This window comes from Kogia breviceps, chromosome X (genome assembly GCF_026419965.1).
Source record: "Kogia breviceps isolate mKogBre1 chromosome X, mKogBre1 haplotype 1, whole genome shotgun sequence".
NCBI lineage: Eukaryota > Metazoa > Chordata > Mammalia > Artiodactyla > Physeteridae > Kogia > Kogia breviceps.
Genome location: NC_081330.1, coordinates 11,588,536 through 11,604,870, shown reverse-complemented (window position 1 = coordinate 11,604,870; position 16,335 = coordinate 11,588,536). Strand labels below are relative to the sequence as shown.

The window sequence follows — 16,335 nt, the reverse complement described above, 5'->3', positions numbered from 1 at the left end:
GGGAGATACATAACTTCGAAGGGTAGGAGCAACAGTGAGGCTGACTGACATGCCAGCCACGCATTCACCACAGCCCTCAGGAAATGGATAAAAATACACATGCAAATAGAAAGCAAGTATAAAGAAGGCCCCAGGACCTCAAAGCCCAACCTGGCTGAAAAAAAGAACAGAATAAAATACAGATCACAAACCTCAGAGGCAGGAGGGAAAGATGGGACCCTCTCCATACTGAGACACGAAAATTTGCTCACACAGTGGCAGCTAAATCACAGAGAGAACGCTGCAGATTCTCACGCTACTTGTACCAACCCCTGTGATTCTTGTAAAGTTTCCCAGAATTTGGGAAGACAGCCAGTTGGGGCTGGCAAGTTTGTGTACGTCCAACGGAAGTGCTAGAAGACTTGGTCTGCTCCTTTAAGACTTTGCAGAAGCACTCTGGTGGCCTGGCCTCTATTATTAAGCCATTTGACATCTTTTTTGTTACTCTTCTCCAAAGACCTGATTTGCCTCTGTAACTTTTGATTTTGAAGTATCACCATTTAAAAACATTAGTATCTTATACCACACAGCATTTTCTCCTCATCTTGTAAATTCTTTTCTGACCCATGCCTATAATAAATGGACCAATGTAAGATGTGAGGCTAAAAATCAAACTTTTAAGGAAAGTTCAATTGAACTTTTACTTCTAAGCAGGTAAACAGTATAACAGGAAGAGGTATAATCTAGGTGTTCACTGTGATACACTAACCCCCTCTCCCCCGTCCCGTAAGAGAGTATCGGTCATAGCATACTCTGAAGCTTCAAAAATGTGTTCGGAAATATATATAAGACCTAAGCAGATGGTTTTTGTGGCAAAATCCCTTAGGGCTGGAAGATTTTCCTACTTTTTAGAGATCTCATAGGTAGGAAAATTTTATCTCACCAGCAAACAGTAATACCTAACAATGGCAAGGGAAAGAACCACTGGCTGGCTATTAGGGTGAAAAATGTCTTTTTCAATATGAGACAAATTCTCAGCCAAAAATCTTTCTAGGTCATCAGAGAATTTTTATTACAGTATAAGAAGAGATAAACTCTGGCTAGAAGAAAAAATATATTGTAAAAGAGTTGTCTGATGTCCTAAACAGAGTTTTATCTCCCATTTTAGTGATAGCACCGTTATTACAAAAGTGACAGTAAGTTTCCTAGAAAGGTCCAGCAGTTCAAATATATACTGGAGCATGTCCAGTGAAGACAATGAACCCAATTTTTTTCCCCTGGAATTGTTAAACATCACACAGAAAGCAAACTAGCTAGAAAAAAATGTCCAGGTTATGATTAGTTTAAATAGCACATCCAGGCTATACCTGTTTTTTTAAAATATCCCCAACAGAAGAGGTAGGTACAAACCAAGTTTCCATTGTGGAACATGGCTGAGTTGAATAAGCAAAGAAAACAAGGGGGAGGGGCCTCACAAAAGGTAGTCACTTCTTCAGTGAAACATTTCTACCCTTCCATTCAACCACACCGTGGCCAACTTCTTGGCTCAAATTACTATGTCCTAAAGAAAAGTCTGTTCTTGGAAAAGGCATCCTCCCTATAGGTGAAGGCTTTTAGGGCAAGATTTGGAGGGAACAGGAGAAGCAATAAAGACATGACCCTGGGAAATACTATTGATACCTATATTTTCTTCAATGTGAGACCCGGGGAACCTTAATTTCCTTAACAGTAAAAAAAAAAAAAAAAAAAAAAAAAAAAGGACAAGTAACTTACAAGACTGCTTATATAGTAGGATTAACAAAACACCCAGAGATCCCTTTAAAGGACTTTAAAGACTATTCAGATGAAAAAAGGATGGCGCTTGCCGACAGTGACCAACTACGTGAATATTAAAACTCCAGAAATTGGGCTAGCACAGAACCAGGCAGTGGCCTCACATAATTCAAGGGCACATATTTTATTTAAAGCAAGAAAGATTCTGGCTCTACAGAAGAGGCACACCCGGTCCTGATGCTACCCTTATCCAAGGGGGCAGGATGAGTTATGGTGCACTGACAGAGAGCACCTGGTGCTGAAAACACCGCTCACGAAGAGGACCAGAGTTGGCCAGCAAGGCCGACGGGCGGTGTGTCTGGAAGCAAAAGTGGGGGCCACTCAAAGAGCCCCCTGAAGGCTGCTGCCCAACACATATGCCGTTAGTCCTTTGGAACTGATCGTCTGACACCACGTGAGTCAAATTAGGAATTCATTTCTCCCTGTGTGGCAGAGCACACGGTCACTTGGGAACTGTACTGGAATTATTTACATTGTTTCTAAGTCACCCTTCTTTCCCCCCAAGGCTTTGGATTCGAAGCTGGTGTACACTATAAACACTGGGTGCTGCTATAAACTTAACAGGTGATCTGTCTGTAATTATCCCTAAAACATGCTTAAAAGAAACATTAAAAGTTAGCAATGTTTGAAGTATAATGTATAACCTTCAGAACACTGAGCACAGAAAGAAGAGCACATGAAATAGATAATAATGGCTTGTATGTAAATAAAATTGGTTTGGTTTGCAAAATTTTAATATTTGGCCTTTGAGTACTGCCGAATGCCACACAAAGATGGACTAACAAGGACTTCCCTGGCGGTCCAGTGGTTAAGACTCTGCACTTCCACTGCAGGGGGCACGGGCTCCATCCCCGGTGGGGGAACTAAGATCCCATGTAAAAAGATGGACTAAAAAGAATATCAGAATACTCCATTCACTGTTGCACACACTGCATTACATGGAACAAGCTAACAATGAGGTTCCTTAGAGAAGTGGGGAAGGCTGCTCCTTACCCCTCCTGCTGGCCGTTCACAACAAATATTCACATAACAAATGCTCTAAGAAGTCTTGTAGTAAAGAAACCTCTTTATCTTTGTGTAAGTCAGCATCTCCCATAGAACTCTTTTTCGACCCAAGGAAGATCCAGTGACATCAGATTCTGTAAAACATGGTTGGGCAATGCTACTCTGATATATTTCTTATCTCACCACAATCAGCTATAGTGACAAAGCATTTAAGGGTATAAGGTGAGATAATTGTTAAATTTGTGACAATTTCTCTCCCTGTATGCCAAAAATAGATAAGGAAAATTAAGTGTTTGGCCATGATCCCAGGTGTGTGCTTTTGCTTCTAAGGCTTAATTATGAGAAGAAAGAAACTAGGAGATCTTGGTTCTAATTGCCTTCTACTACAGATGGGCCTGTGTGCGTATTGGGGGAAGTCCCAGAATTGGTTTCTTCAGAGGTAACTTGAGGAGAGCTTGACTAAATTATCTGATCTGAGAGGCTGCAGGGGAATTGGGGGCCAGATCTTCTTCTAGCAATAAAATTTGAAATGTGGTTTTGGTTGCTGTATCATTCACCACCTGTTTCAGCCTGGACCAAAAAACAAACAAAAAAAGAACACCCCTCCCCCCCCAAAAACCAAAACAAACAAACAACAAAAAAACCCAAAAAACCCAAACAACTGTTCAAGGGTCAGGGAGAGATTACCTGTTTGAGGATAAAGAATAATTTATAAACCAATACACATGAGAAGATAATATATTCAGGACGAAATTTATTTATAGGCTTCAAAGTAGACAAGAAGGGAGAAATAAAAGAAACATTATGAAAAATTACAAAGACCAGGGAAAGGCTTCAGGGTGCTAATTTTGGTACACTAGAAGGTTCGTTCATTGGCTCTTTGGGGCTTTAAGGATGCCCATTTAAAGCACCACAGTGTCAGTTTATTTAATGGTAACGTTCAGATGTGAAAATATGAATGCCTTCTCAAATGTGCCTGTTACCCAAGGGAAACAGTTTATTCCTCTGATAAAATCGAATGAAATTTATGTCCTGGCACCCAAGGTACAAGCAACTTCAAGTTAAAACAGGTTAGGATTAACTGCCACAAGTGTAATTTTAAAAAAAATAATGAACCACTTAGAATTACAAATTTTAGTTGTACAAAAGGTTTTTGATATAAAATGAAACACACGCAGTGATTTAAAACCACTTGAAAGAATTTTTATTAAAGCAGACACATTCAAAATGTATGACTTCTCAAAAACAAACACTACTCACACTAAGGTCATACCACCCCCAAACCAGACAATATTTTTTGTTTTGTTTACCAAATAGGACAAACAATAGTTTGAGATTCTATTCAAGTATATGATTGAAAATAGCAATGGGATATTTCCAAAACACACATAGGGGGTATCTAGAACAATCATAAGAATTTACAGCCAACATTAAAATTACCTGGCAAGCTCTGAACAGGAAAAATGCTTTCAGCTAAATCATGAAACAGCATAGCAGTTGTAGCATTAAGCGACTGAGTCAGTGGAACACAAGCTGATTAGTCATGACCAGTAGTGGATAATTAAATGTTCGCAAAGCCTCAATTCTCCTGATTGCAATGCATTTCACTCTACTTCATGTTATTACTAAAGGCATGTATGTATGCAAATGTGTTAATGTGTTTCTGAGTCCATTCTTACTCTACTTTGTGAACTCAGATATGATATAAAACTTTCTAAATGTTGACAATCAGAAAATAATCACAGCACTAGTTAAGGGTAGAAAAATGGCAGAAACTGAAAGAATGGAGATGGCCCTCAAAGGCTGGAAATTAAAGTGCACTTGTGTTTTTCAGCATTATTAATGAGGGCCAATCATGGTGGACTGATGACTCTGGATGGGCGGGAATAATCTGAGTATTCCAAAATATTCTGTTTACGTCCCTGTTTGGTTCTGAGCCATTTGCTATAGTCTGCCCAAGGCCAAACGCAAGCAGGTACATCTACTCCCTGGGAGGAGGCGCTCAACTTTTTAAAAAAAAAAAAAAAAAAAAAAAAAAGGAAAAGGAAAAGGAGAAAAGTACAAATGTGTCAAACTGAAAGAAAATTAGCTGTGATGAGAACATTCTGCTAAAAGACTGCATGCAGCTTCCTCATCATTCTCAACACATCTCTCAAAAGACACCTCCAAAGAAGAACTTTTAAGCAACACATATATTCTAGAAGGAAGACATTTCTTTAAATGTCAGATTAGTCCTTTAGACCTCATCTTCGATCCGAAAGAATGATGGCAAGAGGAAAAGGTGGGGTTCTCCTAATAGTTGCAAGCCTTTCTTAGAAGGCAATGTACCAGAATGATGCTGGACACGGATTTTATGGATTTAGAATCCAATTCAGTCCAGTGTGCCTTTGAGCTTCACTACAATTTTTCATAATGTTGAGCATCAATGTGATGAGGTATCAAAGAACGAGATGTTCACTGCAAATAAGGGGTGGTTCATTCATGCATTTTAAAGATGAACTCCTTCTCAGATGGCTAGGCTTTGAAACAGCGATGGAAAATAAAAAGTATTGATGAGGATGTAAAGAAAATGAAATCCTCGTACTGGTAGGAATGCAAAACAGCTCGGCCTTGGCGGAGAACGTTTTGGTGGCTTACTAGAAAACTACGCAAATAATTACCATATGAGCCAGCAATTTTATTCCTACTTATACACCCAAAAGAACTGGAAACCAGTGTTGAAACAAAAACTTGCGCATTAATGTTCATAGCAGCATTATTTACATAGCCAAAATGAGGAAACAACCCAAATGTCCAACAACTGATAAATGGGTAAACAAAATGGAATACTGCAGAATGTTACTCAGCCATAAAAAGGAATGAACTACTGATACATGCTACAACATAGGTGAACCTCAAAACATTACATTAAATGAGAAGCTAGACACAAAAGGTCACATATTGTAGGATTTCATTTATATGAAATATTCAGAATAGGTACATCTATTAAAATAAAAAGGAGATTGGTGGTTGTCAGGAGCTGGGGAGAGGGTGGAGATGGAGAGTAACTACGTAACAGGTATGGAGCTTCCTTTTGGAGTGATGAAAATGTTATGGACCACGACAGAGTTGATGGTTTCACACCATGTGAATGCACTAAATGCCACGGAATCATTCACTTTAACATGGTTAATTCTGTTATGCAAACTTCACCTCAAAAAAAAAAAAAAAGTTAACACGCTTGCTTTGTAGCAGGTCACAAGGCTTAATATGATATTTATTAAGTCCCTACTATGTGCAAGACACTGGAGATAGAGTGATGAATAAATAGAAACAGTCCTTGCCTTCATGGAGCGTACAGTGTAGCAAGGGAGACAAGACATTAATCAAGTACTTATACCAATCAGCTAAGTGCCAAGAATGAGGGCTGTGTAGGTATTGAGAGCTGACCCAGCCATGACCACACAACAAACACATACAGCACAAGCCTGATGATATTGCTCCTCTAGTCCCTGCTTTAATAAGTTTCCCCCTGACATTAAAACTGAAAACTAAAATCCTTCCTCTGACCTGCAAGGTCTTGCAGAGTCAGGTCTTTTCCTCCCACTTCTCCAAGCTCTCCTGAAAACTCTCCTCCTTGCTTACTCTGTTACAGCCCATTGGTCCTCTTTCCATCCCAGGTGAGCTCCAGGTGCCTTCCTGCCCCTGGGCTTCTACTCCATTGCTTCCTTCCACTAGAATACTCTTCCCTCTTCTCTTTACCTTCTGGTAACCACCCTTCAGATCTCTCAACTGTCACTTCCTCCCTAAAGGCTTCCCGATGGCAACTCAAATCAAGAGAGACCAATAACCCGTTATCCGAAATCTGTGTCTGCTACAGGGAATTTACAATGAGCAGAGCAAAGCAAAGCAAGAAATCTCAATTCAACTTTTCGAAAAGCCATTAACTCCAAGTCTCCCGAAAATTCTCCTCAAACATTCCTGTCAACATTTAACCAAAGAAATCCTTTATGAGTTCCCTGACTTTGCATAAAGTGAATTTTTTAACCTTCTGATTAGTTGCAGTAAAAACAAGGCAGTTATTGTGACAATAAGAACCTTGTATAGTCTATTGACACTAACTCATTAAACATAATTTAATGCGACTGGTTATTGTGATGCCTTGTTAATTGATTTATATACACTTCAGACCATTTTATCCTGAGCACTACTCAGATTAATCATTTCCCGTTGATTAAAAATTGTGGTTATGGTCATTTCTATTAAATAAAAAAAACTCAGGCATCAGTCCAGGAATATAATCCTCAACGTAATATTGTTTCTGTGAAGAAAATCAGGTGAGATTTATATTACTTTGACTTCCATGAATATAACCTGCTATAGCATACAAGGACAAGTTGAAAAGGTTTTCAGGAAGGCCCATCACCCAGCTAGTGTACACTATGGAAAGAGGCTAGGAACACGGCAAACACAATTCAAAATCAGCCAGCCACGCGCTGTTCTCTTCTCAAGTCTATCTCATTTAATAATCATAAAGTAGGGCAAGGCATTTGGTACAGCACTGATTTCTCTGCAAGCAGAGCAGAGGAATATCACTGACCTATAGAAAGTTCCACACAAAAAAGACTCTGCTAGGGAATTCCCTGGCTGTCCAGCGGTTAGAACTTAGTGCTGTCACTGCTGTGGGCCCGGGTTCAATCCCTGGTCCGGGAACTAAGATTCTGCAAGCCGTACAGTGCGGCCAAAAAAAAAAAGGCTCTGCTAAAGCTGTCAAAGGACATTTAAACAATATAACGTTACCCCTGTGCTTTCTGGAAGTGAAAATAAATGGCATTTTTAAAATAACATCTCAACGATTAACAGATACTATTTATTTGTACACACATTTGACATAACAGTAACGACACTTGCACAAAGTGTTTACTAACAAATGAGTAAAACGATATCATGTAATTAGCACCACTATTTCTTGGATCATAGCTTCCAGTCTTAAAGAACACTATGGGGAAATCAACACAAAATTGAGATACCCCACTCCAAGTGGAAAATGAGACTCATTTTTTTTCTTCCCTGGTAGCTTTCACCCACACCACTGAATGTTTATAAATTTGAAATGCCAGTTCATGACTTAAGTCTAATCTCTACTAAGATCAAGTAGTTGTTTGGTCACAGCAAACACCTCCTGCTCCGAGAGACCTTCCCAAAGGGTGGGGTGTGTTAGGGAAGGAGGGCTGTAGGTTGAAATGGCTGCCGGTACAATGGGCTGGGGAAGAAAGTGATTTGTTCAAATGCAACTCCAAATTAGAAGAATTAAAGTCAACGTTCAAGAGCAGCACAGCTGTAAGGAAAATCTCTCCTTTCATCAATATTCAAAAAACATGCAAGAGAGTTTTCTCCCTTCAGTTTTTGTTATTCCTACGCTGAGACTACAGTAAAGCTTTTGTAGAAAAACAACTCAAATACATAACAAGTGGTATATTTCAATCACAAAAATTGCCACTTACCAAAATTTTTAGCTTCCCTGATAGTAGAAAAGGCAAAAAAAATTTTAATGAGGTTTAAAAATATTTTATACACAGACCATTTTGCAATGGAGCTGACAAATAATGGAACCTAGTAAGACTTTTTTTTTTTTTTTTTTAAAGTGCTGATTTCCCTAGGGAATATCCTTCTGTCCTCCTAGTTCCCTAGCTAACTATGTTCCTGGGACTGGGAAATCTCAGGTTATAACTCAAAGAAGAGAAGCCCATGGCTCACCAGGCCCCCACATATCTTGCTTTGTCCAGGGTGCATGAGCAGGTTTTAAGCTCCATACCCTTCACCTGCCCTCCAAGGTTACCAATCTTGCCCTTGCCACCCTGCCAGCCAACAACTCTCCCCGCCTTCTTTCACTCTTTCACCTTTTGCCATTGTGGGAGACCATCAGTTGTCAAGCAGGGGCAGACTGGAGTAAAGCTCAATCACTTAGCTCCTTTTTCCTGTACTCCACCTCTCACTGACCTCTGAGCTAGGGCTGCACCCCAGTTCCTGAGATACAATCTCATGGACTGACAGAAAGAAGTAGGACATAAGTGAAGGAAGCACAGAAATACATTTGCAGCACATTGCTAAGTAAACAGAAGGAGGAAGGAAGAATAGGGGTTGCTGAAATGAATGCAGAGGCTGACTAGGGCCAGGTAGAGTTAGTTAGTGTAGGAAGAGTTCCAGATTAACACATGTCCAAGCCTTGGTAATTTTGGCCTCTTCTAATCCAGAATATGATCCAAATCATTAAAAAAATCTACTGTGTATGTCACATGTGCCATGCTCCAAAGCTAGAATTTGGATACAGTGACAAAAGAGAATTTTATTTTCAGTTATACACTGTGCTTGGTTTCAGGGCCTCTCTAACGCAGCCTGACCTTGTCTACACATTCTAACTGCATTCTCTACTAGTTCCTGCCCCCGCACCCCCCCCCCCGCCCCCGCAAGAAGGCTCTGCTCTCAGCAAACTGGTATCACTCCTCATTTTCTCTCTAAGTATCCCAGTTTAGCCCCAACTGCTGCTCTCCTGGACTGGAATTATCTTCATTAATCTCCTTGAAAAGTAAACTAAAGGTTCAACTATGCCACATTCAGCAACCTAATCTAAGAGACCCTGTAACATATGAAGGGCTGTAGATACATAAAACTGACAAACCTTTACAAATTGACTTTCCCCTCAAGGCGATTAGCCAGTGATTCTTGGAGCTCCCTGTCTCATTCACTTAGTAGACATTTGGAACTTGCTTCCTCAATAAGATAAGCAACACCTCAGTGTATGTTATAAGCAGATGAAGAATTCTATGGCTGGATAGATGGAAGGATGGATGGATGGATGGATGGATGGATGGAGTGACGGAAGGATTATGGACAAACAGCTATGGCACACTCATCTGATTAAACCAGCATGGCTCCAAAATCAGAGTATCATTTACAGCCATTTGAGATTACCAAGGATCACTAAGTGATGACCTGAGATGAGAATAAAGTTTGATCAAAGTTTAACTGTATTACAAATATCTTCTAATGGGTATATTTTTGATGCTCAAAAATCAGAGGCACTCTGACATTTGCCATTCTAATGGCCTTCTTTCAGAGACCCTGGCAATTACCAGGTTGTTTCAAAGTGGTCATACAAGAGATGGTGAGGAAGAGGAGCATACTGGCTGAGTGCGTGGGTTCTGGAGCCAGGTGTCTGGGTTCAAACCCTGGTTCTGCCACTTACTACACCTAAGTGACCTTGGCCAATTTCCTTAACCACATTATGTCTCCGTTTCCCTGTCTGTATAAATAAGGATGACGTTGATGATGACTTACAAGGCAGTTGTGAGGCAGTGCCTTCATACAGTAAATACTCAAAAAATGTTAGTTGCTTTCATATAGCACAGTGCAACAGCAAATTCCTTTGCTGCCACTAACTAGTTGCTTCCAACACAGGTTTTAAAAAATATCTGTATAAAAAACTGTAATCCTAATACAAATAACTGAAATACATCTGTAGGGTTATTACACTTGAAACGCAGTGGCACAAATGAAATCAACATATCTTCTTAACTAGAATAAAAACAGAAAGATACAATCTTCGTAAAACTGAAAGAGAAAGGAGGCACACTGCAAAATCCAAATGATCATGAGTATTTCCTTAAATGAACTATGCCACGTTGACCAGATACTATTTACTTTGCACATTATGACAGAACAGTTCTTTGTGACTTTACTCAGGACTTCAATATAGTTCATTCGAAATACGTGCAAAAGAGGATCTAAAGCCAACTTCAGATGGCTTCTCAAAGGTTATGGCACACTCATTGGATTAAACCAGACTGACTCAGCTTGAGGGTTGGAATCTGGGGAGTATCAGCAAGTGGAGGGCTCTGGGTTAGGCACTAGGTCGGAGGCAGAAATAACCAGCATGTGAAATTACATGTACAGAACTATGAGAAGGCACAGGCTCGGCCCTGCAACACCTGCAATGTCGGGGAGGCTGGGCGCCCAGCGGGAGGGGTAAGTGTGCACACAGGCAGGCGGCACCCTGACTAAAGGGGACAAGAAGGTGGTCAGAGCAGCGAGTAGCTCTGGACAAAGACAGGGTCATAGGTTTAGATCTGGAAACAGCTGGCCTCTACCTTCTACGGTTGTTTCCAAATCAAATTCAATAGTATGTGCGTTGGGGCTTCGGTATTTGTCAAATCCTCTAAACCCAAGGACCATCCCTCCTTCTTATTGAGACAAGTATTTAAAGAGCCTCGAATGAGCCAGGCCCAGTGATAAGCATCATTCTTGTGCTAAACTCAGTGGCTTATTCCCCCAGAAAGCCAACTCTGAGGCTCAGTTCCCCCTCCCCACGTCTGTTTTCCCATTCATAAAATGTGGCTCCCAGCTGGTGTCCCAGCAGCAGTGGCCCCTTGTGTGATTTTAGTGACCAGGGGGCAATGTGGGACAGAATGCAGTTAGGAACCCCTCTAGAGCCTCTGCTTTTAAGAGGTTTAGAAAAATCGCCATAAATGTTTCTGCTTTTTCATGAATGTGTTTCTGAATGTGAAATGTTAAAGCAATTTCTTTGTAATATCAGGACAGGTTGGAGATTTCTGAGAGAAAATTGTGAGTGTATGAATGTAGGGGGAGGGGAGCTGTAGAGGGGGTCTGAATATAGTCAGACCCTTGATGGGCCTAAGACTAAGTGCAAACTATATCAGTTAGGGTTTCTAAACAAGGGAGTGCTCAATCAAGTTGACAGATAAAATACTCTAAAAGACATTTCAATACTGTAGCCACCTTTCAGGAACTACTGCCTCTATCCATAATTCCCTCTGTTTAAGGCCCAAGGCAATCTTTTCCAACTAACTGTTCTTAGCAAGAGAACACTGGTTAATACTCCGCTTTTCTAAGTTTTCATCATTATTATAACTAAAATCTTTAAAAACCTTTGGAATCACTGTTAAAACATGCTTATGCTTGCCACATACTGTCCCATTCGTTTTTGATATGTTTGAATGGATTTGCTTTGGGAATAATTAAAGCTTAAGAAAGAAACTCCCTCGGCAAAAGGAAAGTTGTGGACCACTCTAGAGACTGCTCAGACTGTTGTGTGAGAATCTCCATCATGTAAACTTCATTATAAATCTTCTGATTTTAATGTGATCCTCCAAAAGAAAGTTTGCTTATACATTTATATTTACATGTCCTGACCCTAAGAAATAGTGACTCTTGCAAGAACACAGATAACCTCTAGCTGTTAACTGGTATATTAACAAACTGGAGTAAGATTTGTTAAGGGTTTTGATTTTACTAATGTCTATTTGTTTCCAACATAGTGAACACTTGATTTACTTCTTAAATAATCCACACACACACCCCCCAAATTCCAAACAGCTAAATTGTAAGATTTTGTGGTGTCAGTGGCTATAAATCTCAGTAATAATCACCTCTGGACTTGGTTTAGTAGATTGGAGCCTATCTGATAATCAGGATTAAACAGCTAATCAAAACTGGCTTTGTAAATGTTTAAGTAAGGTTGGGTTGAGCAATTGTCTGCGGCATAATGCAATCCACCATGTCACTCCTACTGTTTACTTTTGCCATCTCTTTTCTTTTCGTTATAAATAAATAAGTAGATATATTTATTTAGATGAATAAACACCCAGCCACCCAGTTACTATAGTGAAAGCAGGATTTGGACTCTGATGGTGACCATAAAATACTAGGAAGAAATTCCTTTATTCACTCCTGGGAATAAACATTAAAAAATTTTAGGGCTTCCCTGGTGGCGCAGTGGTTGAGAATCCGCCTGCCGATGCAGGAGACACGGGTTCGTGCCCTGGTCCGGGAAGATCCCACATGCCGCGGAGCAACTAAGCCCGTGAGCCATGGCCGCTAGGCCTGCGCGTCTGGAGCCTGTGCTCCGCAGCGGGAGAGGCCACAGCAGTGAGAGGCCCGCATACCACAAAAAAAAAAAAAAAAAAAAAAAAAAAAAAAAAAAAAAAAAAAATTTAAAACAGTAACTATGTGAGGTGATGGATGTGTTAACTAACTTTAATGTGACAATCATTTCTCAATGTATACATATGTCAAATCATTACGTTGTACACCTTAAACTTACACAATGTTGTATGGTAATTATATCTTAATATAGCTGAAAAAAAACACAAAATAGAAAAAAGTCAAATAAGTATATTATAACTAAGGATTTTGGCTACACTTCTAATACAGCACGTTCATTGTTACAGTTTCTATTTTGCCGGAAGTAGACTCACATTAGTTAAAACAAACTTTGGGGTTTGGGGTAGGAAGCACGTAACCTAGAACTCTAGTCAGGCTCAGACCCAGACAGCATGTGCAGAGGGAAAGAATTGGTGGGAGCAATTTCCAGGTATACCTGTGACACAGTGAACTATTCACATGGCATTTCCGGCAGATTTTTACAAAAAGAAAAGGGGGGTGGGACCCCAAATCTAATCACTTCAACCCATGACTCTCATCCAACTCGCCACCCTCATCCTTATCCTCGTGCTGCTCTGTGCTTCTTTCCTCCACCCCACATTCACGATGCCACCGTTCCCCTTCCCCCCACCTCACTCCTAACTCAGTGATTAAACTGTGCCCTGCACAACCTGCCATCCCTGTTAACCAAACTCTCTACATCTTTAACATCAGAAAGTCTTCCCTACAAACACCTGCCTCCCCTAAGACTTAGCTCTCTTCTGAAGACTCTTCCCCAGACAGTTAGGGGTCAGTCTCCTCCTGCCCCACATTGCTCGTGCACTCCATTAACCTAATTTCATGAAAAGCCCCTCCTCCCTTTAGGCTCATATGATCTGGAGACAGACGCTTTTACCCCTCCTCATCATGGACATCACGTCTCCTGGACGTTTTTCCCCTTATTTATCTGGGTCACTGGAGGCCTTTCCGTCCCATCCCCTGCCATCAGCCTGTGAAATTTTAACGTCTATGTGGACAACCAACTCCATCCTCCGGTTTCATAGCTCCTGGACACTGTTATCTCAAGTGACCTTTACTAGCCTTCATCATCTCCACCAAACAGCTCTCTGGTCACTTACTGACACCAACAGAGGACTTTGAAGTTCAGCTTTCAGTTCTGTTCCCTATGTTACCTCCGGCCATTGCAACTGGAAATATCATCATCATCCACACAGACAACGGATCCAGAAACCTCGATGGTCAAGTCCCCAAACTCTTTTGCTCTAAGGATCTTCACCTTTGCTCTACTTTAGCCAACTACTCTATGGTGACACACTAGGGTTTATGAACTACTGCTCCATCTCTGACAGCTCAAAGAACAAAAGCACTCTCTCTCTCAGTCTTTCGGCTCTTTCACTCCCACTACAATAGCTCTTTAAAACCTCTAGTCTCTTGATCCCACCCTCCGTTTCTCAAATGCCTTACCTTCACTTTTCCTATAAAGTGTTCACTCGTGGAAACTGTTCTCTCACCAGCTCCCTCAATTTCTTCCCAACCAGCCTTTCTGCCACAATTGACCTACAAAGCCCTCATTCCAGGACCAGTCTCAGAAATCGCTGTCTTCATTCCTGCTTGAACAAAGCTAAGAACAGTTTTGCTAAAATCCCACTAATGTGAAGTTCACGCCATTACAAATTCCTCAGTGCCGCTGCACAAACCTCCCACTTGTGCTTATCTGCTGCGCTCTCCACTTACCCTAAGTGCCTATTTCAAAGCCTCAGGACTCTCCTTCCTCAAGCTCCCTATCACACTTATTTCTCTACGTGGGTGAACTTGCTCCTACATCCCTTAGAAAATCAGGGTCCTCTGCTGGACGTGTGGTGTGTGAGCATAGGGTCTCACCCTCCAGTTTCAGAAGAATGCGTTTCTTCTCCTGTTTCACACTGATAAAGAGCCTCCGCCTACTATCTTCCCATCTTTTTGCACCGATATTATTCCATCTCCCTTATACTATGAACTGCTTCATCTCCACTCTCTCCACTCTCCATCTCCCCATGGTTTCTTAGCTTTAATCTTTAGTTTAAGTCCTTAGTTTCTTAAACACACTTTTCTTGACAATGGATCCTCTTCCAGTCTTACCTCTCTCCTCCCCTGTATAAAGCAAAGCTCTTTTAGGGCAGGGATTTGGGTGTTTTTTTGTTTTGTTCCCTGGTATACCACGAACCTAGAGCACGGACTGGCACATAGTAAGAGCTCAATAATCAGCGGCTGAAAAATGAGTAGCCTCCTCTCAAAAGAATACACTCACTATGTCTACTTCTTCACCTCCCTCTTTACTCTTCCAGCCCTTTCTCTGTAAGCTGCTTCCTGCCCTACTCCCACAGCTCTAACCTGCCACACCAAATGGACAGTTTCTTACTTAACCTCTCACTAGTACTAACACTAGTAACCGTCTTCTCCCCCTTGCAGACTGTTTGCTCCTCTGCTTCCATGACATCACACCTCCTCTCACCTCTCTGGATACTCTTTTTGAGTTTCCTTTGCCAAATTTGCTTGTCCTGGCCCCATATTATATTACTAGATGCTGGTATCTCTAGATTCCGCCCTCAGCTCTCTGTCCTTCACCACTCGGCATGCTCTTCCTGGGTAACCTAATCCATATGTATGGCTTTAATTGCCATCTATATGATGACTCCAAAGAGTTATCTTCTTTTATCTCTGGCCCCAGCCTTTTCTCCTGAGCTCTATTCCCACCATGTACAGATGAGGAAGCCGAGGCACAGAAAGGAGAACAACTTACTCAAGGCCACACTGCCAGCGAGTAAGTGGCAGAGCTTCTCAATAGTGATATGAGTACCTGTCCTTTTTGCAAATAACAGCTTTATTTCTATACAATCCACATTACTATAGATTTCACTCATTTAACAATACGATAATTTTTATTATGTTCACGGTGTTGTGCAAACACCACCACAATCTAGTTTTAGAACATTTTCATCACCCCAAAAGGAAATGTGGTACCCACGAGCAGTCATTGATATGAGAATTTTTTTTTTTTCCGGTACGCGGGCCTCTCACTGCTGTGGCCTCTCCCGTTGCGGAGCACAGGCTCCGGACGCGCAGGCTCAACGGCCACGGCTCACGGGCCCGGTCGCTCCGCGGCACGTGGGATCTTCCTGGACCGGGGCACGAACCCGTATCCCCTGCATCGGCAGGCGGATTCTCAACCACTCCGCCACCAGGGAAGCCCGATATGAGCACTTTTTAACTTTGATTTTAGGAACTGAAACTTTAAGATAATTACACTTTTAAAAGAAGCAATTATAATGTGTGAAGCCTGTTAAGACAAAATGGTTTCTTTTTTTAAGTGTACGTATATTACTTTTTACAATACAAAAGATTCCTTTTTATGTGTTTAAAAAAGGAGTTTTCCACCAGGATTGGATTTACCCATGCGCTACAAGAAATTCAAACATGAAAGAGTTAAATATTCCTATAACCAGACAAATATTGTAGCCTTACTGTGTTACCAGAAGGAAGACACAGTAAATCCTCACAGGAAGAACAGTAAAAAGAAGAATATCTTTAAGAGACTGAATA

At 41.1% G+C, this 16,335-nt stretch overlaps 1 protein-coding gene across 8 annotated transcripts in view; it reads right to left on the bottom strand.

Moving 5' to 3' along the window:
* The window catches only part of ATP11C (ATPase phospholipid transporting 11C), a 162,790-nt gene that overhangs the window by 100,219 nt on the left and 46,236 nt on the right, over positions 1-16,335 (bottom strand). Inside the window, exon 1 of one of the 8 annotated variants that reach the window (XM_067023023.1) lies at positions 192-265. The exons of the other annotated variants lie outside the window; for them this stretch is intronic. Coding sequence (XP_066879124.1) covers positions 192-227 — 36 coding nt within the window. The 5' untranslated portion in view covers positions 228-265. Of the gene's footprint in view, positions 1-191; positions 266-16,335 lie in introns of those variants that run through there. 8 annotated transcript variants of the gene reach the window in all.